The following is a 25,952-nucleotide window of genomic DNA, read 5'->3' on the forward strand; positions in this document are numbered from 1 at the left end:
TTCACTGCCAGCTCTGGGACGGAAGGACAGGGCAAGTCATGCACAGCCTAGGTCTACCCTCCAACACCAGGCGGTGCTGGGCAGGGGACTCAGAAAAGGATGCAGAGTGGGCTGTGGCGCTTGCAGAGCTCCCTCACCACGTGGGGCAAAGCAGTCTCACCAGCCACCTCCAGGTTGCCTGTGGGTCAGACCGCAGCAGCCGGGAAGACCTGGGGCTGGAGTCTGCTGTATCTGACACCAGCCCCTGTATTCAAGCTCCCTTGATGACAATGCCCACAGCAGGGCCTGCCTGACGTCCCCATCTGCCACAGTTCTCCCCAGGTGATCGTGGGACAGGCCTTGCCCTCGCCAGGCCTCGCCTGGCTTGCCTGTAAAACGGAGGTGATGACGCCGCCTCCACAAGGCTGGCTGAGGGAGAAGCCACGAGTGAAAGCGCTTGGCACACAGTGGGTGCTTAGTACACAGTCATTGGGATTAGTCTTGTAAACACAAGGAAACTGAGGCACAGAGTGGGAAAGCCATTTTCCCAGAGCCACACAGTGAAGCTGAAATTCAAACTTGGGCTGCGAGTGGGTTTTCTCACTCACCCCAGAGAGGCTCTGACACATCGAGGGAACCCCCCAGAGAGTGTTTCAGACACAGCCCAGTCAAGAGCTCATCTGGTGGGCCTCAAACACATGGAATCTTGCCCAGGGTGGACACTCTTCTGCCTTGGCAGTGCCCTGTGAGGCCTGGGCCTCCTGGGGCATCAGTACCCACTTGTAGAGTGGATGACCCCTCTGCTTAGATCTGATGAACACCTATTCATCCATCAAAGCCCCAGCTCCCACACCCTCTCCTCCAGGATGAAGCCTGCAGGATTGGAGGCAGACTCCATAGAGCAAGGCCGGCCTAGGGATGGCAGCTGTGACAGTGGGAAGTGGCCTTGGGGGAGGGGAATAGTTTATGGACTCTCCAAGTCACATCCATGCTGGGCCCACACAGGTAACCACACAAGTAAGCTCGGCTTCATACCCTCAAACTGGGGGTGGTGTTGGGTCGGGATCAGGTAACACAAAAAACTTAAAAAGTACAGAAAAGCTAGAAAACACAAACACATATGACTTGTCCAAAGTGCTTCCTTCTCAGCCCAGAGGGCAGTGTCTGCAAACGGGGTCCCAGGTGCCTGGGGCAAGCCACCTTCGCAGGGGCAGCTCAGTCCAGCTGTGGCTTATAAAAAGTAATAAATTAGTTGCAGGGATTTGCTACTATTTACAACGCCACCCTCGTCCCCCATTCCTGCCCCTGCGGCCCCCCGATCGACATCAGAACACGAGGGAGGTGCTGTCTCCGCTTTCCAACAAGGACGGAGATGGCTTCGTGCCTTCCGGGTGTCCTATGCTTGTGGCTCAGTCTCCATCGAGCGCGACTTTACGGAAAAAACATTGCACAAAAAACACGCGACTTTGAGGCCAGGGAGAGAACAGGTGGGGAGGAATCAGTCTTTTCCGGTGGGTCCAAGGGCTCCCGGCGCAGCTTCGGCGCCCTGCACGGCGATCTGTGGCACTGAGGCAGGTGGCCCGGTGGCCTCCTCGAGCGGCTCATCGAAGCTCACCTCTTGCACAGCCTCCTGCTTCTTGAAGGAGTCTCGGCGCTCAGACAGGTGCAGCCGCCGCATGACCACCAGCTCGGCGTCCGGCCCGCGGCCGCGGCGCCCCGGCTCCCCGTCCAGCCGCTCACCTGTGCCCAGCTTGTCAGCCGACTGGCCCCGGCGCAGCCGTGGGGAGCGGGTGGGTGCGGGTGGGTGTCCAGGCAGGGGCGAGGGCGAGCGGGGAGGGGGCGCAGAGACAGGCGGGCAGGCCAACGGGGAGGGCGGGATACTGCTGGTGGACTTGCGGCGGCCAGCCTTGGGGCGGGGTGGCCCGAGCTTGGAGGCCAGGCCGTGCAGGGAGCTGGGGCGTGTGTGGCCAGCGGCGGCCGGAGAGGCAGGGCTGCTGGAGCTTGGGGATGCACTGGGTGGGGATGTGGTGTCTGTGGGTGACAGGTACGGGTCAGTGCTACTGGCCTCACCCAGCACAGAGGCGGGGCCCTGGGACTGACCGAACCTGCTGAAGTCCACATCCTTTCCTGTGGCCACCTGTGCTTAGCTTTTCTGCCTCCTGCCCAGGGCTGTTGCCTTGGCCTAGATCTGGTGAACTCCTACTCATCCATCAAAGCCCCAGCTCCTATGCCCCATCTTCTAGGAAGCCTTACCTGCCTTCCCTCTGAGTTGCCCTAGCCTATCCCTCTCTCTAGCTTTGACCCTAACCCTGTGGCTGGCTGTTTCTTGCAGAATGGGGATCGTTGGGGTCAGGCCAAATCACCATCCTTTCCTGTCCCAGAATGAGGTTCAAACCATGCCCTCCCTCATACACCCTCCATGGCTCCCTAATGCCCCCAAATTTAAGCCCAGCTCTGGCCTGATCCATTCCTCAAAGCCCACCAGCCCCTTTCTCAGCTTCCACGCCCCTGCTGTCTCGCTGAGTTTGCTCACAACGTTCCCACTGCTGGGCACGCCCTTCCCTGCCCCTGCACCTCTCTCTGACCAGCCCTGGTTGCCTTTCAGACTCCAGGAGGCCGGGAAGGCCCTTACCGTCATCTCTGCTCCTACATCGAGTCATTCCCCCCTCCCCATCCCCGCCAGCCCGCCAGCCCTTACTCCCAGGGTGGCCTGGGGTGTGCACCCACCTGCTGGGGCGTCGGGGGCTGGGCTGCGGCAGGGTGTGGTGGGGCTGGGGGAGAGGCTGTGGGTGGGCGAGCCGGGGAGGCTCTCGCTGGATGACAGCGAGTGGTGCAGTCCGGAGGAGAAGCTGCGGCTGGTGTGCAGCACGGACGACTGCTTGGAGATCTTCTTGAAGAGCGACTTCCGCCTCACGTAAGAAAACCAACCGGGGCTCAGATCGCCGCCCTGCGCGTCCTGCCACCCCCCGCACCCTGGCAACCGGCCGCGGCTGCTCACCGGTCCTGGGTCTCGCGCCGGCGGCTGCGCTTGCTCCTGCGCGCCATGCGGCCCTTGGCCACGTTCTTGCGCGCGGGGCCCACCTTGATGGACGTGTTCTCCAGGGCCGTGGTCCGCAGCGATATCTTGTTGCCGCTCTGCGGGAGGGAGGGCGGGCTCGCCTATGTGCCTCCCGCCGACCGGCCCCTTCACTCCGGGACCAGCGGGGACCCCACCCGGCTGCGGGACCAGGCGCTGGGGCCACGGGGGCGCCGGGCGGGTGGGGAGGCCGCACCTTCAGCAGCAGCTCGACCACGTCCATGTGCACCAGCCCCAGCACCGACTCGCCGTTGATGTGGGTGATGAGGTCGCCGGCGCGCAGGCCCGCCTCCTGGGCCGGGCTTCCCTCCTCCACGCTCTGCGGGTGGCGCGAGGGGCGCGCTGAGTCACAGGCCCGGGCCCCACGTCTGGAGACCCCGGCCCGGCTGGGTCAGCTTTGGGACCCCGGCAAGTTGCTGCCTCTCGTGCCTGACCTTGGGGGCTGTTTAGGGAGCGCGGTGCGGGGGACGGGCCTCTGGGGGTAATGACACCCTCGCGCTAGGGGAGGGAGGATTAGGTACCAGTCTTGCCCCTACGTGGAGCTGGAAACTTAACGTCCGCTCAGGGTCTCTGTCTGTCTGTCCATCCCTGTCTCTCACCGACCTCCTCCCGGACACCTGACACCCGGACCGAGAGGAACCACGGGGCCCCAGCTCTGCCCTCCCACCCCAGCCAGGCCCTGAAAGGCAGCTCCGAGAAGGGACTTGCCTGGGCAGAGCGGGACTCGAACCCAGGTCCCTGCGTTCCCACTCGGCCGCACTCACCCAGACGACGTGGTGCACAGTGTAGACGTCGCTGTCGCCCATGTAGACGCGGATGGCCCGCAGGCTGAAGCCGTACTTCTTGCCTGAGCTGTGGATGACGATGGGGGGCCGCAGGCTGCTGCACACGGGGGATGGGTCTCGGCTCGGCGAGGAGTCGCGGGACGACGGGTTCGAGGACAGTGAGCGTGGGGACAGGGGGCTCATGAGGGGGCCGCCACTGCCGTCATCTGCAAGGGGTCAGGGAGGGGCTGGCACACTCCCTCGCAGGGGACTCCACCGGGTGCCATTCTCTCCACCACAGTGACCACCCTGGCCGCTCTGCGGCGGCCCCAAAACCCTCTACCAGGCACGCCGCTGCCCCGGCTCGGCCCCCACCCTGTTGGTTAAAACAGACATGGACACACAAGTAAGAACCCAGACCGGGCCTCTGGCGTTACCTGCCGTGATGATTAGGGACAGGGCAGAGACGGAGGCTGACTTGGGCACGCGGCCCCCACTGCCGCCGCCGCCGCCACCACCAGAGGAGGCCCTGGACTTCTCAGGGGCTGGGTCTCTCGGGCCCCCAAGGCGGCGGCCCCGGCCGGCATCCAGGGGCCGAGGCGTGGAGTGTCGGGCGCCGGTGCTGTTACTTCGGAGGCGGGAATGGCTGAGGGCGGCTGTGTCGGCTGGGGGGGCAGCGGAGTCAGCCCGGCGCCCTCCGCCTCGCCACTCAGCCCCTCCACCTAAGGCCCTTCCTCCCTAGTCAGCGGTGCGCAGTCCAGCCTCCTGGCCTTCGTTCATGCAGTTCCCTCTTCCCGCACACCCTTCCAGAATCGTTCTCTATGCAAAGCTCCACTCTTCAAGTCTCCTCCTCCAGGAAGCCTTCCTCTACACCCTACACCCAGTTGAACCCCTGGCTTACCCTCTTGGGAGCTAGAGGTCCCATCCTGGCCCTATGAAGCTGGAATTGTTGCCCCTAGGCAGGGGCTCCTGAGGGGACCTGAGGCCTTTCTGGGGCCCTGGCCTCTCCTATCGGAAAGCTTTAGTTAGCGATGGAGAAGTCCTACTCATCCTTGAAAACCCGTCTCCAATAGCCCATTCTCCGCAACTTTCCACGACTCTATTCCTCTTACTTTAGGCCCCACTTACCAGAAAGGCTAGAGGGCTTTGGCATCACTGGAGTGGCCACTGGGGGTGGGTCAGGCTCCCCCAGAATGAAGATGGGCCTCTTGGGGCCCACCCCCTCATCCTCTGACGAGAAGGCAAACTTGGGCATAGTGTCCAGGCTGATGGTGGTGTTGAGGAGGGACGGGCTAGGGCCGCGTTCAGGCTGCGACAAAGATGAGTGACAGGAGGAACCAGAGGACGTCGAGGACCTCAGCCTGCAGAGAAGACGAGCCTGTGTCACACCTGCACCCCAGGATAACCAGTCACCTCTCATGGCCACATCTTAACTCTCAGCCTGGAATCGGGGGCAATTTCCAAATACAGCATGAGTCCCCTTGGTCTGTGCCATCCTCTTATGTCTACTTGGAGACCTCCTATTCAACTTTTAAAACTCAGCTTCCAACACCCATCCTCTACCAGACATTGATTGTTTCTGTTGGGTCTGGGCTTTGAAGGATGAACAGGAGTGTGTTAGCAAAGGGCATTCTGGTCAGAAAGAACAGTGCAAGCAAGAGCCTCACAGTGTGATGGGGCACAGGTGCTTTATGTCAGGCATGGTTAGGAATGCAAAGCCAAAGGGACAAAGGTTGTCAGGGGGCCGACACCCTGGCCAATATGTTTGACCCTTTTCTACTGGGCCACTGGGAAGCTCCCTCAACATCAAATTCTGTCTCCAACTCCCAGCAGGCTTGGACACTGGATCTGCCTACACCTCCCCAGCCTACCTACCGGATGTCAGCGCTCAGCCTGCGGCCATAATCCACCTCGATGTTGCGCTCCCAGCCTTCCTCCCGGTCCTCACTGAAGCTCCTTTCAGCAAAGGTAGGAGTGGGCTGGGCGGCCAGGAACTCAGAGCTGCTATAGACCTGGGAGGCAATAAAAAATCACAGTAACAACGAAGGTGGCGGGCAGTCGCACCTGGGCTGGACGGTGGGCTCAGTTGAGCACTTTGATACGAATCACTTCCTTAAATTCTTACTGCATCCCTGAAGAGAGCAGAGTCTGGGGCCCATTGTACAGATTGAAAAACTGAGGCTCAGCGGGCCCTGGCTACCAACGGGGCCACAGCTGGAGTTCCTACTGCCGACCGGAGAGTCCTCTCTGGGGCCCAGGCCCACGGCAGCGCGCGGGGGCTTCTGACCAACCCGCTAACAAAGGCAGGAGCCAGCGGAGCCTGCGAGGCTGTGCCACAGCACCCAGCGCGGCAGCTCTGTCGCCACAGGCGGAACCGCCTCCGTGTCCGCCGAGGATGGACGCGTGAACAGTGGCGCATCCGTGCGGCGGAATATCCCCCGGCCATAAAAAGAAAATGACACGCTCGCTGCCACATGCCGCGGCGTGGCTGGGCCCCAGTCCGCCGTGCTGAGTGACAGGAGCCAGACGCGAGGCCGCATGTTGTGCGATTCTCTTCGTGGAAACGTCTGGAACAGAAATCCACGGGGTGGGCCGGGGGAGGGGTGGGGAGTGCCTGCCAGTGGGTGCGAAGTCTCTTTCTGGGGGAAGCGGATGTTCTGGGACCACGCACAGGTGGTGGCCGCTCAGCGGCGCGAGTGTGCCGAGTGCCCCTGAGCTGCATGCTTCAGGACGGCCGGAGTGGTGTGTTTTGTTACACGTGTTTTATGACACTGGGGAAGAAATCACATGGGAAAACAGCGGACATCTCGCAGTGTTTCCGAGCGCTAGCCGCACCGGGCCCGGCTCACCTTGCTGAACCGGTGGGAGCAGGACGAGAATTGGGGAATCTCCGTGGACGACTCCTCATCGTTGGTCTCGTCCTCCTCGGAGCCCAGGTGGCGGTAACGTTCCGAACGCGCTGTGGGAGGGACAGGCGTGTGCGGCCCACCTGACGCCCAGAGGTGGCCTTGAGGACCGCGTGGCATCCCGATGGGGATGCGGCCAGCGAGGTGGGGTGATGCCTGGTGTGTTTAGGGACCACAGGAGGCAGAGTAGGTATCTGGGAATAAATCCCAGCTGTGTCCCCAAAAGCCGAGGGACTGTGGGCGGGGGTCATTCTTGTCTCTGAGCTTCAGCAAATGCCTGAAAAGGGTCACGCAGAATTAGGTCCAATTGCGCATCTCAAACGTAAAGGATGGTCCTCATTTTACAGAAAAGGAAACAGAAGCTCAGAGAAGACCCCCAGCGTGCAGCAAGTTCTGGAGGAGGCACTAGAACGCTACCGGCCTGACCTCCCAGCGGGGACAGAGTGGGTCATGGGAGCCCACCTACAGCAGCCCTGCCAGGACCCCTCCGCAAAAGCTGAGCGGGGCGGCCCAAACGCTCCTGTGTGACAGTCCAGGGCCCGTGCCTGGTCAGGGCTGGGCAACCCGGAGGCCGAATCTGCTGGGGAGCCCCAGGTGAGGGTCTGCCACATTCACTGCCTCGGTTTCCCCTTCTGAAACCCGAGGGATGCAGCAGCCTCCTGACCCCAGACACACAGGAAATCCCAGCGGAGGACAACGGCCAGACATGCCCTCGATTCTTGGAACAGCTCAGGAAGTCGGAAGCTCCTAGACCTCGGGCGAGCTGCCAGGTGTCGGTGGAGCCCCTGGCAGACAGCCCCTCACCCCCAGGGACTGTGGGACGGCAAAGCCTGCCCCCGAGACGAGCCCTCTGCCCCCTCTCGCCACCAGCTTACTGTCGAAGTAGCTGGTGTCGTCCTCAGCCTCCAGCTGGGGCACGAACTCCGCCTTGTGTCGCAGAAGCCCTGCCCAGTCGAGGGCCAGGAAGAAGGGGTGCTGCTTCACCTCGTGGGTGCCACCTGTGGACACGCTCGGCTGAGCCCTGTGGGTCACCGCCCTGCCCCCCAAAGACGCCACCACCACCCACACAGAACCGCAATCAGCTGCCACAGGCACCAGGAGAGGGGACCGAGCTGAGGCCCAGATCCAGCCCGGCCAGGTCCCCGGGGCTGCTCTCCCACTGCCACACGCAGGGACCAACCGCGGGGAGAAGCCCCAGGGCCTCGGGCGGCTTCCTTCCTGGGCCTTTCGCCCGGGCAGAAGGTGGCTGTTCCCTAACCGAAGCCTCACCATCTTCTCTCGTGGTGAAGCCTCAGACATGAACGTGACCCCTAGTGGCTACATAATGCGTGGCCACATGAGTCTCAAACAGTCCCTTAGCTATTCACCAGGCAGCCAGAAAACTGGGAGGGTGGGATCCTCGGGGCTGGCCTTTGAGTCCCTCAGCACATAGCCCTTCATGACTTCACAGGTTCACATCAATACTCAGACTTACTCAGCCTCGGTGACCCCTGTGAGCACCAGACCTAGCTATCTGCCATTCCTTCAAGGTCTTGTGCTATTCCTGGTGAACTCCTATGCATCCTTCAAAACCCCAGCTCCAAGCCGCCTCCTCCATGTAGCTTCCCAAGTAGAACTCTTATCTACGTCAGGGCCTATCCCTCCCTCTATTCCCTGGGACCCAGGGTCGGAGAAGCCACCCACCTGGGTCCCACCCACACCTACATACCAGTCCCGAGTCGGTCCAGTGGGCTCTGCCGGAGCAGCCTGGTGATGAGGTCCTGGGCATCAGCTGGAAGGGCCTCGTCTCCCTCTGGCCACATGATCTCATCTAAAACGAGGAGTGAGGAGGCAGGGGAAGCCCTTTCTAGCACCTTCCGTCACCACCCCTCACTCACTCCTGTTGGCCTCGTCTGCTCCCTCGACTCCGCAGGCCCCACCTCGCAGCCTCTGCCCGGGCACCTTCCCTCCTCTCTCTGCGGCTCCCCTCGCTCCTGCAGGTCTCTGCCCACCTGTCCCCTCAGCGGGGTCCCACGCCTGTTAATACAGCCACCCTCGCTACTCGCCCCCAGCACCGACCCCGCCCTCTTCCTGCTGCTTCTCTGCCCAGCTCAGAGAGCACACCAGGGAACCAGGGGACCGCACGCAGAGCCCCCAGGGGCACTGAGGCAACGTACCGCTGACCACCTGCCCGAACAGCTCCTCGGGGGTGTCTCCGAAGAACGGCACGCAGCCCACCAGGAACTCGTAGAGGATGACACCCATGGCCCACCAGTCCACCGGCTTCCCGTAGCCCTGGCGGAAGATGACCTCAGGGGCGATGTACTCCGGGGTTCCGCACACCTACGCCAGGTGGAATGGAGAAACTGAGGCCAGGCCCCCCGCCCCTGCCCAGGAGAGACCCCAGGAGAGATGGGGAGGCCAGGGCCAGCCTGGGAGTAAGGGGTGGGTGGAATTGTAAAGACCCCCACATCCAGGGGGTTCAGGCTCCTACATGCCCAGGGCCACCCACCTGCTTGTCCACAAACTCCCGGGCGTCCTTCTCGATGTGGCCCTCGTAGAGGTTGGTGGCCATGCTCATGAGCCCAATCTTGGACAGGCCAAAGTCGGTCAGTTTGATGTGGCCAAGCGAGGTGATGAGCAGGCTGTGGGCAGGTGGAGGTGCTCACTCAGGGCTGGGGAGCCGGGGGCCTGGCCGCTCCTGCCGCCCTGACCTTGACTCCACCCAAGCCAGGCCGCGGTCCGGCCAGGGCAGCCTGACCCTACCCCAAGAGGGGATCAGAAAGCACTGCCTGGCCAGGCACAGTGGCTCACGCCTGTAACCCTAGTACCCTGGGAGGCCGCGGAGGGAGGATCGCTTGAGGCCAGGAGTTCGAGACCAGCCTGAGCAAGAGTGAGGCCCCGTCTCTACTAAAAATAGAAAAATCAGCCAGGTGCAATGGTGCGCGCATGTAGTCCCAGCTACTCGGGAGGCTGAGGCAGGAGGATTGCTCGAGCCCAGAAGTTTGAAGCTGCAATGAGCTGTGATGACGCCACTGCACTCTACCTGGGGTGACAGAGCGAGACTCTGTCTCAAAAAAAGAAGAAAGAAAGCACTGCCCGTGCACAGCCCCGTTGTCGAGAGAGGCAGCCGGTCTCAGGTGGCATTACAGAGCAGACCTCTCCGTGCCTCGACTGGGTGCGTCTGGCGTCGCTGCTGAGCACCTGCTCTAGACTCCGCTGCTCAAAAACCCATTTCCCCCGGACCCACGGCTCCCACCCGGTGTGCCGCGACGTCTCGCTTCGTGGCACCTGCTGGGTGTATCCACAGCACGTTTTTGTCCGTGCATCCATTACCTCAACAAACCCAGCAGTTTGTAAGCACCTATTGTTTACACCCCTGTTGAGAAAGGAACGTATCTTGAGCACTTGCTGTATACAGAAGTATTTCTGTGCACCTTTTAAATGCATCCATTTTTTAAAAACTTATGCACATAGCTGGGCGCAGTAGCATGGCACCTCTAGTCTCAGCTACTCAGGAGACTGAGACCAGAGGATCGCTTGAGCCCAGCAGTTTGAGTCCAGCCTGGGCAACACAGCAAGACCCTGTCTCTAAGGAAAAAAAAAATTAAAATGGTGCACATACCCTACACTGCTGGTTAATCTTTCCTATGAACTTAAGTATATAAATGTTTTGTTATGCAATAGAATCGGAGGCACCAGCTTTATAAAGTCACATTTCTGTGTACCTCCTGAGTACATCTGCCGCACAAAAATGAATTCCTGAAGAATTCACTATGCACAGCCATTGTTTAAAGAACCATTTATTTAGCACCTACTGTTTACCTCAGCTCTGTAAAGAAACAATTCTGTACACCTAACATGCATATCCACCATTTTTTTTTAAAAGCAATGTTTCTTGAGCAACTACTGTGTACACAGGCTGGTGTAGCTACCAGGTGCAGCCAGCAACTTCCAAACCCAGGCCTTCCTTGTAGCAGGCCTGGGGCCTTCCACTATTAACACCATCGCTATTTCTTGGGCTCCTATGGGGCTTCCCACTGTCTAAAAAACATTCAGCCAGTAGTCCCGGCGACTTGGGTGGCTGAGGCAGAAGGATTGCTTGAGCCCAGGCTGCAGGGAGCTATGATAATGTCACTGCACTCCAGCCTGGGCGACAGAGCAAGACCCTATCTCTAAAAAAAATAATAATAAAATAATAAAAAATAAAAAACATTCATTTCTTGAACACTGACTAAATCTGCTATTGAACATTTTTTTTCCTTTTTACAAATAAAATGATACAATGCCTGGGATTTGCTTCAACTCATCCAGTGGGGAGGGGCAGCAAGGGGGCGAGGGGGAAACGGCCTGGCCAAGCGCTGGTCGCTGTGGCGTCTGAGTTGATGGCACGGGGTGTGGGCAGGGGCCTGTGCCCTTCTGCTATGGCTTGAACGGTGCTCTCCAAAGCTCGCATGTTGCTGTCCTAGCCCCAGGACTTCAGGCCTCTGTGATCCTACTTGGAAATAGGGCCACTGCAGAGGTTTGACTTAGTGTGAGATGGTGCCGGAGCAGGTGGCGCCTCGTCCACTGTGACTGGTGTCTTGAGAAAAAAGGGAATTTGGACGCAGACACACACAGGGAGGCCATCGTGACGGCTAGAGTCCCGCTGCCACAAACCACGAACTGCCAGGGGCTCGGAGAGGCCTGGAACAGCCCTCCCCGGCACTTCAGAGGGAGCCCGGTCCGCACACACCTGGATCTTGCACTTCGAGCTTCCAGAACCGCGAAAGAGTACATTTCTGCTGTTTGAGCCACTCAGCGTGTGGCGCTCTTCACGGCAGCTCTAGCAAACTAACACACCTTTCTTCTGACTTTTGGGTGCATCCGAAATTTTCCAAAGTGAAAAGAAAAAAATGTTTTCCTCAAGCACCTACTGGGGGCATCTATTTCTTGCTGAACTGCCCAGGGCTGGGCGCCTTCCTTCCCCCTCTTGCAGATGAGTGTCCTGAGCTCGAGAGAGGCAGTGTTGCCTTGGGGTCTGACCCAAGACACTCCGAAGGTCCCATCCTTGTTCCCCGGATCCCACTCCACCCCAAGATGATCCCCCAAAGGCCACATGGTCACAGATCTCTGCACCTGCCTCTGAAAAGTGCCCTGGTCCCTGGCACGCCTAGGCGCTCAATGCGCGCAAACCGCAAAATAGAACAGTTTGAGCGCTCTGGGCCTGGCACACAGTCATTGCATAATAGCTGTCGGCTCTGCACACCTTGTACACAGCTGGTGCCCAATAAATACACACCAACCAAAAAACTGTGATATAGAAACCCAACATCAACGTGGCAGAAGTTGTTCATACTTGTCTCAGAGTTCCTTAGAGGATCCAGCACAGGCCCAGGTATACAGCAGGGGCCAAATACGTCTGTTTTCTACACCACTTGCAAACTGCAAAATGCCCTGACAACACGCAAGGCTCTTAACACTTACGTTCGCATCTCCACACAGCAAGTGTCTGAGAAATGTGCAGTCCTTGCCTTGTATCCAGGGGGCACTCAATAAATGGGCAACCCCCTCTTCTGTACACAGCAGGTGCTCATCGAATGCAGGGGTGAGTGCTTTGAAAAGCATAAAGGGGTTACAGAGCAGGCAGCCCCGTGTCTCCCAGTCACCCATGGAGGATCTGGCATGCAGTAGGTGCTTATTCGATGTATCATAAGGCTCTCAATCAACACATTTTCTTCTTTTCCTCCCTGCACTGACACACAGCAGGCGCTCAAGACGTGCAGTCACTTCCTTCACACACAAGGTCTTGCAGAGTGTGAGACACTATTCCCTGTATATAGCCAGTGCCTCCTAAGTGCATGTTCTCCCCCTTTGTGCAGCAGCAGCTGAGTGCACAGCCCACCCCCGCCCGCCGCAGAGTCTGTGCATCTTAAGTGCACGTCCCTCCCCTCGGCCGGCAGCGTGGCCGCCCCCTGCATTGAGGACGTGTCTAGCGAGTGCCAGCTCTCCTCTCCTCCGCACACGCCAGGTGTTCAACACGTGCACACTCCCTGCCTTCCTGCCGGGAGGGCCCTGTGATGCCAGCAGAGTTTAGACAGGCGGGGCTGCCGAGCGGTCCCTGGCCCCCCCGGAGGCCCCGCCCCATCCACCGCGGCCCCGCCCTCCCCGGCCTCACGGTGCCAGGGTGCCAGCTCACTTGTCCGGCTTGAGGTCGCGGTGCACGATGCCGTAGTTGTGCAGGTACTCGAGCGCCAACACCGTCTCAGCGAAGTACATGCGGGCCATGTCCACGGGCAGCGGGCCCATGTTTTTCAAGAGCGTGGCGCAGTCACCGCCTGGGAGAGGGGCGGCTGTGGTCACAGCCAGTGGAGGCCTCTGCCCATCAGTCCCCCTGCCTGGGACGTCCATCCTTCCCTTACCCCCCAGGTTGCCATCTGCAGCCCTGAACCCCCGTGGCTGGGCCCCCTGCCCCCAGCTGGAGTTCCTCAGGGTTCCCCAACCAGGCTGGGACTCCACGAGGACACAGCAGATTTCAGTTTGGTCCGAGGAGGGACCTTCTCCCAGGCATGGGAGGCATGAGCTCTCCGCCACCGGAGGCATGCAAGCCTCAGTGACTGTACCTTCCACATACTCCATGACCATGCACAGGTGGCGGCGCGTCTCGAAGGAGCAGAACATGCTGACCACGAAGGGGTTCTCGGCGAAGGTGAGGATGTCGCGCTCCACGAACACCTGCTGGATCTGGTTGCGCAGCATCAGGTTCTGCTTGTTGATCTTCTTGATGGCGAAGCGCTGCCGGGTGTCGCGGTGCCGCACCAGGTAGACGGCCCTGCGGGGCGGGGGGCTCGCTGGGAGGCCTGAGACCGGAGCCCCCGGGCCTTGCCTGGGCTGTGCCCTCCGGGGACACCGTTCCTCCTGACCCGGCCCCTCTCCCAAAGCGGCCACCACCATCCCCTGGTGTCACATAAATGAGCCGGAAATGACCCCGTGTATGGGCCTCTGGGTTGTGTATTTCTTCACAGCAGGCTGAGAGCCTTGGCTCAAAAGCCTTCGGCCGCCAAACTCACCCGTCTCCCTGGCTGCACGTTCCGTGGCAAATGTGTGAGCCTTGCCGAGGTGGAGTTGGCCAAACGGCTGCCTGGGCCTCGGCCACCCCCTTGGGCGGCTGAGAAATGGGTCCACGCACGATGGAAGACTCACCCATAGGCCCCGTTGCTAATGAGTTTGATGGTTTCGAAGTCGCTCTCACACGGCTTTCTCCGTGACTGGCCGACCAGGGCACGGCTCTGGGGGGACAGGAAGAGCTCAGGGTCCCCCCACTGCAGAGCCGGCCAGGATCCTCCTGCCCTCACGCGCAAACGCCGCATCTTCCCCTGTCCGAACTTCTCCAGCTCAGCTTCCGAGTTTCTGAGCTTTTCGCTCAAGCTGTGCCCTCCTCCCAGCAAACTCCTACACATCCTTCAAAACACACCTTTCCAGTGCCCCCTCCAGCACTGCCCTGCCCAACCTCCAAAACGAGGCAGTCCCACTTGGCACTGCCTTCCCCCCAAAGCCACAGGTGTTTATTAAGTTCCTACTGCATGCAAAACCTCGGCAGGCCCAGCCCTCCCCGTGGCCGCCTGGTCCACCCTAGAAAGAACAAGATAGGTGGGGCCCCAACGCTCTGTGACTTACCTCTGGGGACTCAGGGGCTGGGGGCTGTCCTTCGTCAAGGTGACTCAGCGGCACCATCTCTGCAAGACAAGGGGAGAGCCTCACAAGGGGCCTCCAGGCCTCCCCTTCATCATCCAGCAACTTCCCAAGGGCCCCGGGGCCTGTCCTGGGCTGAAAAGGCAGCACCTCCCCTGCCCGGCTCCCACGCTGCTGTCTTGGAGCCAAGTGCAGGAGGCTGGATTAAGCAACCACTGAGGAACCTTCTAGAAGAGCCACTGGTCTCCAGGCATCCCAGCCATCTTGAGGTGACATTTGGAGATACCAGTAGCCACCACCTGACCCCGAGAATCTGGGGCATTTCCTGCGGGCAGCCAAGGGCAGGGCCACAGGGAGATGCAGGGCAGCCTGGTGGCTCTGGAGTCACACGGCTGAGGTTCGAACCCCGGCCCCCACCCCGGCTCACCCTCAAGGGGGTCCTTGGCCAGGCCCAGCTGCCCGATGATGTACTGCGGCAGGTCCGTCTTGATGCCGTGGCCCTCTCGGGCCTGGCCCTCGGCCGCCTCCAACAGGTGGTAAAACTCCTCAGGGTCGAACTCCTGGGGGCGCGAGGGGCTCTGGTCGGCCGGAGCCTGGTCCCACCTCCGCCTCTGCACCCGCCACCCCTCTGCCCGGGGCGCCCTCGCCACTAGCCGCAGCCCCTCCCCGGGTCCCGGCTGCTGCACCTTCCTGGGGGAAGCCCACCCAGCCTGGTGGCACCCGTGTCCCTCTGAAAGCCCCCGTGTGGGAACTGTCGTCTGCTTGGTGTCAGCCGTGCCGGGACTCCGCGCTGGCCGCACGAAGGGGTCTCACCAGACACTCGAGGAGCCGCGCAGGCCGCGCGATGATGATGAGCAGCTTCCGGACGAGCTGGACGATGAAGCTGACCTCCTCGCTGTCTGAGCGCTCGTGTGCCTGGGGACGTGGGCGGCGGCGTCACCCACAGGCCCCCGCCCCAGCCCACTGGGGACACCCCCCGCCCCACACGCCCCACACACGTCCTGCAGAAGCCGCTCCAGCTTCTCCTGCATCTCCAGGAAGTAGCGGGAGGTGACGAGGGCCTCGCCTGACTTGGCCAGGCAGTCTCGGGCCAGCTCGGTGATCTGGTGGTGGATGAAGCCCAGGACGCCGTCGGCCAGAGCCAGCCGGGCCCCGGGCGCGTAGGCCGCCAGGAACTCCTGCAGACGGCCCTCCATCTGTGCTGTGGCCTGGGCGGGGCGACAGGGGCAACCGGGTCAGAGGGCGGGGCTGGAGGGTGACAGGCGCAGATGGGGGCAGGAAGAGGCAACGCCAGGGGAGAGGGGAAGGGGCGGCGGGCAGGGGAACGACGTCCTTCGATGGAGGAGTCTGGGGCAGGGAAAGACAGACGCGGACAGACAGGAGGGGACACGACCAGGAAGGCAGAGTGCCGTGGAGGGACAGCAACGTGGGGGGCCGGGCCGGCGGCCAGGCACCGCGCACCTTGGGGAACCGCTCCCGGTACACGTGATTCATCATGACGATCTCATTGTCGAAGGTCCCTGACGTGCGTCCCGGGCTGAAAGCGGATGGTTGGTTGGTTGGTTGATGTGAGACTGACACTGAGCCTGGGGGGGGGACTCTGCGGCACGAGGGTCAGCACGGGCAAGGTCAGGCGGTGTGGGTCTCTAAGCCAGCACGGGGAGGGGCTGGGCCTGCGCCCCGAGGTCGAGGCCCACCTGAGGCTGCGGGAGCGGGGCCGGAGGCGGGGTGAGCGGCCCCCGTCCTCATCAGCCACGCTCTCTGAGCTGCGGAAGTGCTTGGACAGGAAGTGCAGCTCGTCCGGCGTCGGCTGGAAGGGAAGCTGGTGGAGGCGCTCCCGGGAGGATGAGCTCGACTGGCAGGAGTGGGGAGGAATCGGGGCCATGAGCTCCTGGCCACCACCGCAGCCAGGACCCAGGCTGCCTGCTGGCCATCAGATGGTGACACTCTTTCTCCTGCCTGGCTCTTATGCATTCCCCAAAACCCCAGCTCTGATGCCCCCTCCTCCAGGAAGCCCTCCTTGACTGCTCCCTTTGGCAGCCCTAAATCCCCCTCTGGTCAGGCCCTGACCCACAGGCTAGGGATATCTGTGGCCTCCAGGCTGGGGGCTCTTTGGGGCCAAAGCTGGGTCTTCTCAGGGGCTCTTACATTTCCCAGAAGGGGGCAGCCAGGATGTTTGCTGACTGCACCACTATCCAACACCTTGAAAGAAACCAAAGATGTGCCCCTGACCCCAACCCAGCGCCTGCCTGTCTGCCCACTAAGTAGGGCTATAGATACCGAGAGGGTGGAGCTGGGCGTATTGGTTCCATAGCCAGAAGACGGGAGAGACGCGAGGGACCATCTTCTGCCGTCTGCCCTGGAGAGGAACAAGGACAGATGGAAGGAAGGCCCCGCCCCAGTGGTTTGTGGGGACCATGGGCAGACACCATGGTGAGCAGATTCTGGTCCCATTGGAGGAAGGACCTTCTGATAAAATGACCACCGAGACCCAGTCTGACCACTGGGACTTCCGTGTGCTTTCTCTTCGTCCATCCTTCAGACACCTCCTCCAGGAAGCCTTCCCTGAGCCCAGCTGCCAGTGTGTCCCTTGTCAACGCCTCAACCTCTGAGTTGCAGCTGCTGGGGGACGCATTGGCTGCCCCCACCAAACTGAGGACTCCCCAAGGGCCAAGGGCCAGCCGCCCATTCGTGACCACGGCCCCCCAGCACAGGACACGGCACATAAAAGGTGCTCAATAAATGCTGTTGACCGAATAAGTGACATGCGAGTGTCTGGCACACAGCAGGTGCTGGCGAGCTCTTGTTACGTGAACAAGTGACTTTTTTAGTGAGTTAATGATTCTCGGACTGGACAGTACCCCTGTTCTCCCGCTCCCGATCGGGAGGAAATTACCTGTCTGCGCGCGGGACGTGGCTGCAGGAGGCCGTGCATTTGCGGGGAAGGAGGCCAGAGGGAGAGGCCGTCACCATGCGGGGACCAGGGGAGAGGGGAAGGCAATGAGGAGCCAAGCCCAGCCACCAAGCGCATGCCCCTGCCAACCCCTCGCCTGCTGCGCCGGCACCGTCCCCCAGAGCCGCGCCACTCACCTCCGGGCAAAAGGGAAGTTGATGGCAGACACTGCCGAGAAGTTCCGAGGACTGTCTAGGGGGCTGCTGCCTGCTGAGGAAGAGCCGGGGAAACTGAGTCAGTGGGGGCAGAAACAGGACACAGTGCCCGCCTGCTCCTCCCACACTCACCCGTCGGGACAGACAGCGGTGACAGGGGCCGGGAAAGAGTCGGCGACGGCGTTCCTACCACCAAGCTCTTGCGGTTCCCACTGCGGCAGCTGCGAGGGGGAGGGGACAAGATCAGATGGCTGGCCCAGAGCACACAGGCAGGGGCTCTGGAGCAGGGTGGGGAGCGTGGCGTGACCACTCCCGCGCTGCCCCCAGGTGGGTGCCCCGAAGCCTCACGTAGCCCGGCCTTCAAGGCCCCGGCGCAGAGCCACCACTTGGCGAGTATTGCTGGTTGCTAGAGCTACTGCCGGCGCGGTCACCGGTGGTGGCAGGAAGTGCTTCCAGCCTCATGGTGGACGCTGCACATGGCCAGGAGCCCATGGCCCAGGTTTTCAGGTTCTCGGTTCACAATCCCATCCCACACCCCTGCCCGCGCCGTGGCCACCGCCAGCAGGCCAGGCGGAGGGTGGACAGCCAGCCTGGAGCCCACGGAGGGCAGAGCCAGACTCCCACCATATCCTACGCACCGTTCCCGAGGCCACTGCCCCGACGTCTCAGCGTCCTCCTCCTCCCCAAGACGTCCCTAGAATGCCAGTCCCACCCACCCTAAACCCCTGAAGGCAACGACCTCTTTCACAGCCCTGTCCGTTCCAGCCAACTTTTGCCCGCACGTTTCCTTTCCCCACCCCAGCTCCCTCCTGCCCGCCAGACCCCAGGCCTGGCCTCCTCTGCCACCTGCGCCCTGGCCCCAGCCCCCGCCTCGCCAGAGGGAAGTCGGAGCAACAGCACCGTCCCCCTCCAGAGCGGTCGCTCGGCAACAGCAACTGCTTCTCACTCGACAAGCGACAAGCGCAGCAGCCCACACACCGAGCCACCAACGCAGCACAGGAGCCGCGCAGGGAGGATGCGAGGCCGCGGGCCCAGAGAGACAGGAACGGGGCCCCAGGCAGAAGGTTCAGTGCAGGCCAAGGCGTGGGAGAGCAGGATCCTCAAAGGGCACAGGTGACAAGGTGGGCAGGGAAGAGGGTCCCAGCCTGTCCACAGCTCCACGTGTGGCTGCCCTCGAGCCTCAGTTTCCCCATCTGTATATCTCGAAGGATGAAACCCACACACGGCGCTCAGCTTTGGGCCCGGCGCGGGTACATGTGGCATCGTCTTTCCCTGCTCGATGCTGGCGGGGCCTGGCCCAGCGGGAGCGCAGGCAGAGCTTGCTCAGTAAGTTGAGGCCCCGACACGTGCCAATCCCAACCTCCAAGACAGAAGGGATCAGCCACATCCACTTCCCAGACCGGGAAACTGAGGCCACAGACATCAACAGCCGCAGGGATCGTGTCCCAGCCCGAGGTGCAGAAGCAAAAGTGAAACCCACAGGTTCCCGCAACGCTTCCTGCCACCCCGCCCAACACACACACACCCGCCAATCCCCACATCCTCTCGGCCCCTCACCTGGCTCCTCACCCCCGTGCTGCACCCCATAATTCTTGCTGAATCATCTGCCTCTTCCAACGGCACTTGGGAAAAACACCTGCTTGGCTTCCCTCCTCTCAGGCAAGGCCTTGAAAACAGCCAAATTTGAGGACTCAACAGAGAACTGGGGGCCATCTGTTTACTTCCTGAGCGCCTCTTGAGGGCCAACTGCGTGCTTAACCCTCCCTGGAGGAGGCTCAGAACCTCGAGAAGTTGCCCTTCGATAGCCACCCCCTGGAATCCAGGACACGGCAGAGAATGAGAACATGGCAGGAAGTGGGATCCCAAGGCCAGTTTCCTGCACCCCATCCCTGTAGCGTCCATAAGCACTCTATGGCGCCCCAGGATCTTGTAGGCTGGGTCTAAGCCCTGTACTCGGCATTCAAGGCCCTTCAGCAGCTGATCCCACCGCCCAGACCCTGCCTGTGTTCCCTTCTGGGAATGCCCCAGCCCAGCACCAATGAGAAACCCAAGCACAGAGAGGTTAAGGAACTGCCTGAGGTCACACAGCCTGGTTGTGGTTGAGCTGAAATTTGAACCCAGGCCCTGTCAAATCCACAGCCCTCACTCAGCCTCTCTGCTTGTCAGAAGGGGAAACTGAGACTCCAACGGAGGCCAGGCTTTGCCCGGGGTCAGCCCAGCTGTTCCGGATCCCGACACTCCACCCCAACGCCAGACTCCTGCCGTAAATATTTGCTTTCTGAGCCAACATTTCCACGCAATGGGCTCCAGTGACAGAGCAGCCTCAGTTTTTCCAAGAAGCTCTTGCCTGGTTCAGCCCAGCCCTGGAGACCCGGGTTCAAATCCTGACTTCGTCCCCCACCCCAGCTGCGACCCGGCGGACAGACACCCCAGTGGAGGGCGGGAGGAGCGAAGGGGGAGCCTGGGATCCCCGGGATGCCCCGATTCCGAGGTGACTCCCTCGTTCCTCCAGCCTCCGCGCGCGGCAGCGGTGCGGGCCCGCCACGCGGCCGGACGTGCTCCCGGCCACTCCGCGCCGCCCGGCCGCCGGCTCGCGCCCTACCTCTTGGAGCGCTGCAGCAGCGCGCCCTTGGCCAGGCGGCTCCGACGGCCGGGAGCCGCCACCGCCGTCCAGCAGCTCGGGTCGGACATGCCGCGTCCCTTTGTGCCGCCGCCCGAGGCCGGGACCGCGCGGCGGCGCAGCTGGCGGCGGCGGGACGCGAACCCCCGCGGCGGGCACGGCCCGGGAGCCTCGCGGAGCCCGGCGGGGGGCGGGGGGCGGCGCGGGGCAGCGGCGCGGGAGCGAGGACGGAGCGCGCGCCCCCGAGCGCGGCCGCGAATTCCGCGCAGGCGAGCGCGGAGGCGGGGCCTGGCGGGGGCGGGGCCTGGCGGGGGCGGAGCGAGCGACGCGGAAGCGAGGCCGTCGGGCCCGCGCGCGGGCGAGTAGGCGGGGCGTTGCCATGGCCGCGGGGAGAGGGGCGGGGCGTTGCCAGGGCCGCAGGCGGCGAGGGCGGGGTGTTGCCAGGGCCGCGGGCGGCGGGGGCGGGGTGTTGGCCGCACCTTATCCTCCAGCCGGGGATTTTGGCTCTTTTAGGTCCAAACGTAAATCAGATCACTCCCGCCTTTTCCTCTCCCAGGGGCGCTAAGCCCTTCCGAGTGCCGCACCGCACTCAGGACCCGCCCAGCGTCCCGGCCCGGCTCGTGCCACCACGCCCACCCTGGCCCCGCCACTTGCAACCAGCCTGGCAGGATTCAGCACCGCCTCCCCTGGAGCACCCTCTCTCGCGTGTGTCCGGCTCTGCCTTCCCCAGGCCTGGGGCTACTTGGAGTCCCCACATCTCCCAGCACGGGACCGGCACAGCTGTGTCTGGCAGATTGCGTCAGGGGCATGTGACATGCTCTGCCCAGGTGTGATGGGTAAAGCCATCAGCCCAGCTACACTCAGGAATCAGACAACTGACTGAACGGCCTCAGGCTCAGGCTTCTCAACTGTAAAATGGGAGGAAATGTGAGGATCATGTAAATGAGATGTAAGGCGCCGCCTACAGGGTACCTACAGTATCAGGCTGACTTCCAGGCCTCTGTTTCGGATCTATAACATCCCCCGTAGTGAAAACATAATAGAATCGAAGACACAGAAAGGGGACAGTACATGTTCACTATGGAAGCCACTATGGAAGGAAAAGTTTCATACAGTAGGTGCTGAATTAATGCTTCCTCTTCTCATGACAGTCCAGGGAAGTCAGAAGCAGCATTATACTGAGGGCCACAGGACACTCTGGAACCCGGCCCAGGTCTGACGCTGCAGCCCACATCCCATATCTGAGAAAAGGAGACAATCTAGGAAACTGAGGCACAAAGAAGTTGCTGCCACCTGGTGTGTGGCCCTAACCCTGCCCAGCCCTCTTCTCAAATCCCTTATAGACTTCTCACCATGCCCAGTACCACCCCCAGGTACCCCCACCCTGCTGGGGGTCTCCCTAGGAAGGCCCCCCAGAATCCCCAGACCCTGGGCTCAAACACCCATATCTGACCATTCATTCACTCATGAAACATTTCTTGAGCACCTACTGTGTGCCTGCCCCTGTGCTGAACCCTGGGGACACAGTGGGGACCAGGCCACACAAATTCCCTGCCCTCAAGGGCCTCTGGTCTGGTGGGGAAAGCAGAGAGTAAACAGGATACAATTAAATGAAAGAGATAACTTCAAACACCAAAGTTGAGACAGGAAAACAAAGGAGGTAACAGGGCAAAGGGTGGCTTGCAGCCAGCAGAGCACTGAGAAGGGAGAGGAGGTGGCCATGCAGAAAGTGTCCCAGGCAAAGGGCACAGCTCTCTGACGCAGGACTGAGGGGAAGATGCCAGTGGGGCCAACCATGTAGGCCTTGTGGGCTGCAGGGGGGAGTGTGGTTTCATTGCAGGAGAAATGGGGAGCCATGGAGGGCGTTTGAGCAGGGGAGGGGTGTGATCTGGACTATGTTTGTAACCCCCCCCATGTCAGCCATGGGGAGCAGGGTCCGTTGGGGGCAGAAGTGGACATGGCAGGAGGCTGGGACAGTGTCTGCGAGGGGAACATTGAGGCCTGATTTATGGCAGCGCCGTGGAGGAAAGTAAGTGGATTCTGGGCTTGCCTTGAGATCAAGGGGCAGGCTATGTGGGGGTCAGACACGATGAGGACAGGAATGGTCACCTATGGCCCCCATGTGTCTGGCCTGAGCCCCATGCAGGGGACAGATGCTCCTGAGTCTGGGGACCCAAGTGAGGATGGAGCAACAGTCTCCACATACTGTCACCACATGCAGAGACACCCCACCCCATATGCGCCGGGACACACCTGTGCACACACTCAGTGAAGAGCAGCGACCCCTCATCCCCAGCCACAGGTGAATCCAGCAACACCCACACACACCCCATTACCTACACCCACGGCCCCGGCACCGCAGCAACTGCTTCTGCTATGCCTGTCTGGCCTCAGTTTCCTGCTCTGCAGAACGAGGCTACAGCCAACAACCCATGGCACTGCCATGGCAAAGGCCTGCCATGAGTGGCTGGCTGAGCCACTGATCTCTGGTGTCCAGCCCACTGCCCACCACATCACGCCCCTCCCCTGCTCACACACCCTCTATGGCTCCCTACTGCTTTTACAGCAAAACCACACTCCTTGGAGAAATCCCTCTCCCAGGGCTCAGATCCTAATGCTGTCCCTGACCCTCTCTGTGACCTTGACATTTGCCTCTCTATGCCTGTGCTAGCGACTGTGTAAATGGCAAAGCCTCAGGTAGGTACAGACCCCCCGCCAACAACCCCTTGTTAGTGCAACCACCTCAGCCCTTCCCACCCGCCCATGCACTGTCCACGCCCCTCCCAGCACACACCCTATACAACTCCCAGTGCCCTAGGTAGAAAATCCACATTCTTCTTGCCCCTGGCATTCAAGGCCCCAGAAGGACTGCTCCTCTGACAATGCTCTTCCTACTTGGAACAGCCTCTTTGTCCATGAGGGCTCAACTCATAACCTTCTTCAACACCACCCCCCAACCACCACCACCACCACTAGCACAGCTTAGAGCCCTTCCAGCTGCTGCCCCCTCATCCAAGACACATACATTAAATGAGCACCTGCTGTATACCAGACCCTGCCCTGAGGATGCAACATGACCAGGACAGATCCAGGTCTGGTCCTCAAGGGGCTCCCAAGCCTCTGGGCATGAAAAAACAACCCAATAACCACTCCGGAAAAAAACAGGTATAATGGATGTAACCAGGGCCTGGAAGGAGAGGTGGCTGGGAAGCCTTCCCATCTGAGGGCTTGATGGGGATGTGATAGAAGAAAAAAAGGAAGGAAGAAGATGGGACAACAGGTGCAAAGGCCCTGAGGTTGGACGAGCTTGCATTCTAGAGGATCGGCCCAGGAAGCCAGTAGCTGGAGCACGGTCCGCGACGGGGAGGGGGCAGGCGCGGGGGGCGGATGTGTGTGTGTGCAGGGGCTGGGCCCTGTGGGGTTGGGAGGCTAAAGGGACAAATGTGGACTTATCCCCAGGTGCCTGGAGCATGGGAGGCAGGGAGGCGGTTCCTTGCCTGGCCCAAGGCAATGCGGCTCTGCTGCCCCCTGGTGGTGAGTGGACTAGCTTGCCTCTCTTCCAGCCCCAAACTCTGCCCGCCCCCTCCTGGTAAAATCAGCTCAGCCCCCCAACGCGAGGGTCCCTCCACTCCTCGTGTCCTCGCCCGGGACTAAAGCCAAGAACTCAGAGTCAGATCTGGCCTGGCATTCTCTCCCGGGGTGCCCCTGGTAACACATTCCTCAGTTTTCTCCTCCACTAAATGGAGGTGACAGGAGTCTCCCCCTCTCCTTGGGCACCCCGACCTGGTCCAGGCCCTACCATCTCCTGCCTTGATGTTGTCCTAGCCACTTCCTTGTCTCTGCCACGTCCATGCCTGTCCCCAGCAGGCCTTTCTTCCCTGAGGGCAGCCACAGAGGCTTTAAAAACCTCCATCCTGCCTCAGGACCTGTGCACGCGCAGGTCCCACTGCCTAGCGCCAATCTTCCCTAGCTCCGCCCAGGCCTTGGCTCAAACATCACCTCCCCAAGAGGTGCCCATCTGAACGTATCTTATTTACCCATTCACTTTTGCATTGCCCACCTCCCCAAGCTGACCGAGAAACCCCAGAGGGAGGGACTGTGTTTGTCTTGTTCATGGCTATGCCTTTAGCACTTGGCAAACACCAGGTGCCTAATGAGTGCTTGCTGACCAAACGAAGGAAGGTACCTCCCTGTCGCCCAGAACCCAGTGTGGGCTCCATATTGTTCTCTCTTCTCCCCAGTAAAGGTCTGCAGAAAGAGCTGAGCAGCTAATTCATACTAAGGTGTAAATGACTGATGGGCCCTCTAATTCTAGACATCACTGACTCTCACGTCTGTTGTTCCCCCTGAACCTTTGCCCCGATCATGCAAGCAGCCCACAATACGTCCTCATGTACGGAAGCAAGACCCTGAGACTTGCCCAGTTACAGAGGGTGGCTTGAACCCTCAACTGACTCTGGTGGGGGCACGTGGTACAGGCCGGGCGCTCAGCAGGCTGGTGCTTTTCTTCCCACAGCACTTTGTAGCTCAGCGCACAGGGCTCTAATGGTGGCCTCTCCGGCTGGGGGAGGGGTGTGCGTTCACAGGGAGGAGCTTTCCCGCCAGGTCGCTGAGGTCACAGCCCGGGCTGATTCAGCAGGGAGGGCCCTGTGTGGCCTGGGAGTCCAGCACCTGTCTTGGGGAAGTCCTTGGGCAACAGCCCAAGTTCCGGCGAGGCCCTGGCCACCTGTCAGATGGAAGACCTCCTGCCATGGCTGAAAATGGAATTTTCCCATCATGGCCCCAGTGTGGCTCACAGCGCCATTATAAGAACGGGTAAACTGAGGCCCAGAGAGGTGACGTCACCAAGCCTACAGTACCTTAGGGAGAGGGCCGGGTCTGGATGGCTTCCAAGGCTCTGGGGTGCCAGGGCGATGTCCACGCCCCGCCCCCGCGCGCTGTCACTTACCTCCAGGGGTGCAGGCCCAGGGAGGGGCTACAGGGGCTGCAGGGGCTGCTGGGACTCAGCAGGGACGGGCTCTGGCTGCTCGGAGACAGACTGCAAAGAAAGAGGCCGGGGACGGTGAACCAGGCGGCCGCCGTGCGCGTGGCCGAGCCCGGAGACCGGATCAGGGATGTGCTTCCAAGGCCCGGGCAAGCCGTGAGGGCGGGGCCGGACCGCTGGTTCGGGAGGGCTCCCCGGAGGCGGCGGCGCGTTTCTGGGCGACAGGAACGGAGACGCGGCGGGGGGAGGGCCGTTGTCTTCCGGTTCTCCCCGGGCCACCCCGCCCCCCGCGCCCCGCTCAACACTCACTCGAGGGTCAGCGCGGGGATGTGCAGCTTGTCCCGGCGGGACTTCATGCCGAGGCCGGGCGCGATCGCGGCGCGACCGCACAGACGGACACAGCGACCGACGCAGGGGCCCCGCGCCCGGCGGAGCGGCCGACCGGCGCGCAGCTGGGCGGCCGGGGGCGCGGGGGGCGGGGAGGGGTGGCGGGCTTTCTCCGCCCCGAGGCGGGGCTCAAGCCGCACCTGCGCGCAGGCCTGCCGGGCGGGAGGGGTCGCACTGCGGGAGGGCCCCTGCCGGGTGGGGACGCCGAGGCCGCTGGGTGTCGCGCCCCGGAGCCGCGCGCCGGGAAGGAAGGGCGGTCACCGCCTCCGCGGCAGCTTCGATTGCTCCACCGCCTGGGCCCCCCCGCAGCCGGGCCTGGCCAGGCCTCCGCCCTCGCCCGGGCCCTGGGATCGATCTCTCGGCTCCGGGATCGAGCGCGCCCCGCTCCCACCCCCAGCCCCAAGCCCGTTCGCGCACGTCGCGGCCCGGACCGCGCCTGCAGCCTGTGCTTCGAGCTGTACCCTCGGCCCGGAACGTC

The 25,952-nt window shown here is 61.7% G+C and overlaps 1 protein-coding gene across 3 annotated transcripts; it reads right to left on the reverse strand.

The window, feature by feature from the left end:
* Nucleotides 1-25,510, reverse strand: MAST3 (microtubule associated serine/threonine kinase 3). Of its 3 annotated transcripts, none has more exons than XM_012654113.1 (27): nt 25,397-25,510; nt 25,052-25,141; nt 17,616-17,704; nt 17,466-17,535; nt 16,656-16,734; nt 16,073-16,230; nt 15,837-15,912; nt 15,374-15,583; nt 15,189-15,290; nt 14,803-14,935; nt 14,361-14,419; nt 13,887-13,972; nt 13,307-13,515; nt 12,883-13,021; nt 9,217-9,349; nt 8,882-9,047; nt 8,434-8,535; nt 7,601-7,723; nt 6,669-6,808; nt 5,695-5,831; nt 4,948-5,180; nt 4,257-4,484; nt 3,820-4,046; nt 3,252-3,374; nt 2,978-3,114; nt 2,707-2,888; nt 1-2,010 (listed from the first exon to the last, which is right to left on the reverse strand). In XM_012654113.1, exons 1-27 carry the CDS (start codon nt 25,441-25,443, stop codon nt 1,478-1,480), a joined length of 4,011 nt encoding a protein of 1,336 aa, XP_012509567.1. In that variant the 5' UTR covers nt 25,444-25,510; the 3' UTR covers nt 1-1,477. The 3 variants fall into 3 exon arrangements, with proteins under 3 accessions (XP_012509567.1, XP_012509568.1, XP_012509566.1); XM_012654114.1 differs by having other exon boundaries at nt 6,669-6,778; nt 17,466-17,538; XM_012654112.1 differs by having other exon boundaries at nt 17,466-17,538.
* Nucleotides 25,511-25,952: the final 442 nt, after the last annotated feature.

Source organism: Propithecus coquereli, unplaced genomic scaffold, assembly GCF_000956105.1.
Source record: "Propithecus coquereli isolate 6110/MARCELLA unplaced genomic scaffold, Pcoq_1.0 Scaffold438, whole genome shotgun sequence".
Lineage (NCBI taxonomy): Eukaryota > Metazoa > Chordata > Mammalia > Primates > Indriidae > Propithecus > Propithecus coquereli.

Excerpts from the sequence above, each read along its gene's own strand:
- MAST3 (XM_012654112.1), bottom strand. The coding sequence starts at position 25,443 with ATGAAGTCCCGCCGGGACAAGCTGCACATCCCCGCGCTGACCCTCGA. Across the intron at positions 16,735-17,465 it reads AACTTCCCTTTTGCCCGGAG|GGCAGACGGCAGAAGATGGT; the intron begins GTGAGTGGCGCG and ends GTTCCTCTCCAG. Across the intron at positions 6,809-7,600 it reads CGACACCAGCTACTTCGACA|GTGGGCCGCACACGCCTGTC; the intron begins GTAAGCTGGTGG and ends TCTGGGCGTCAG.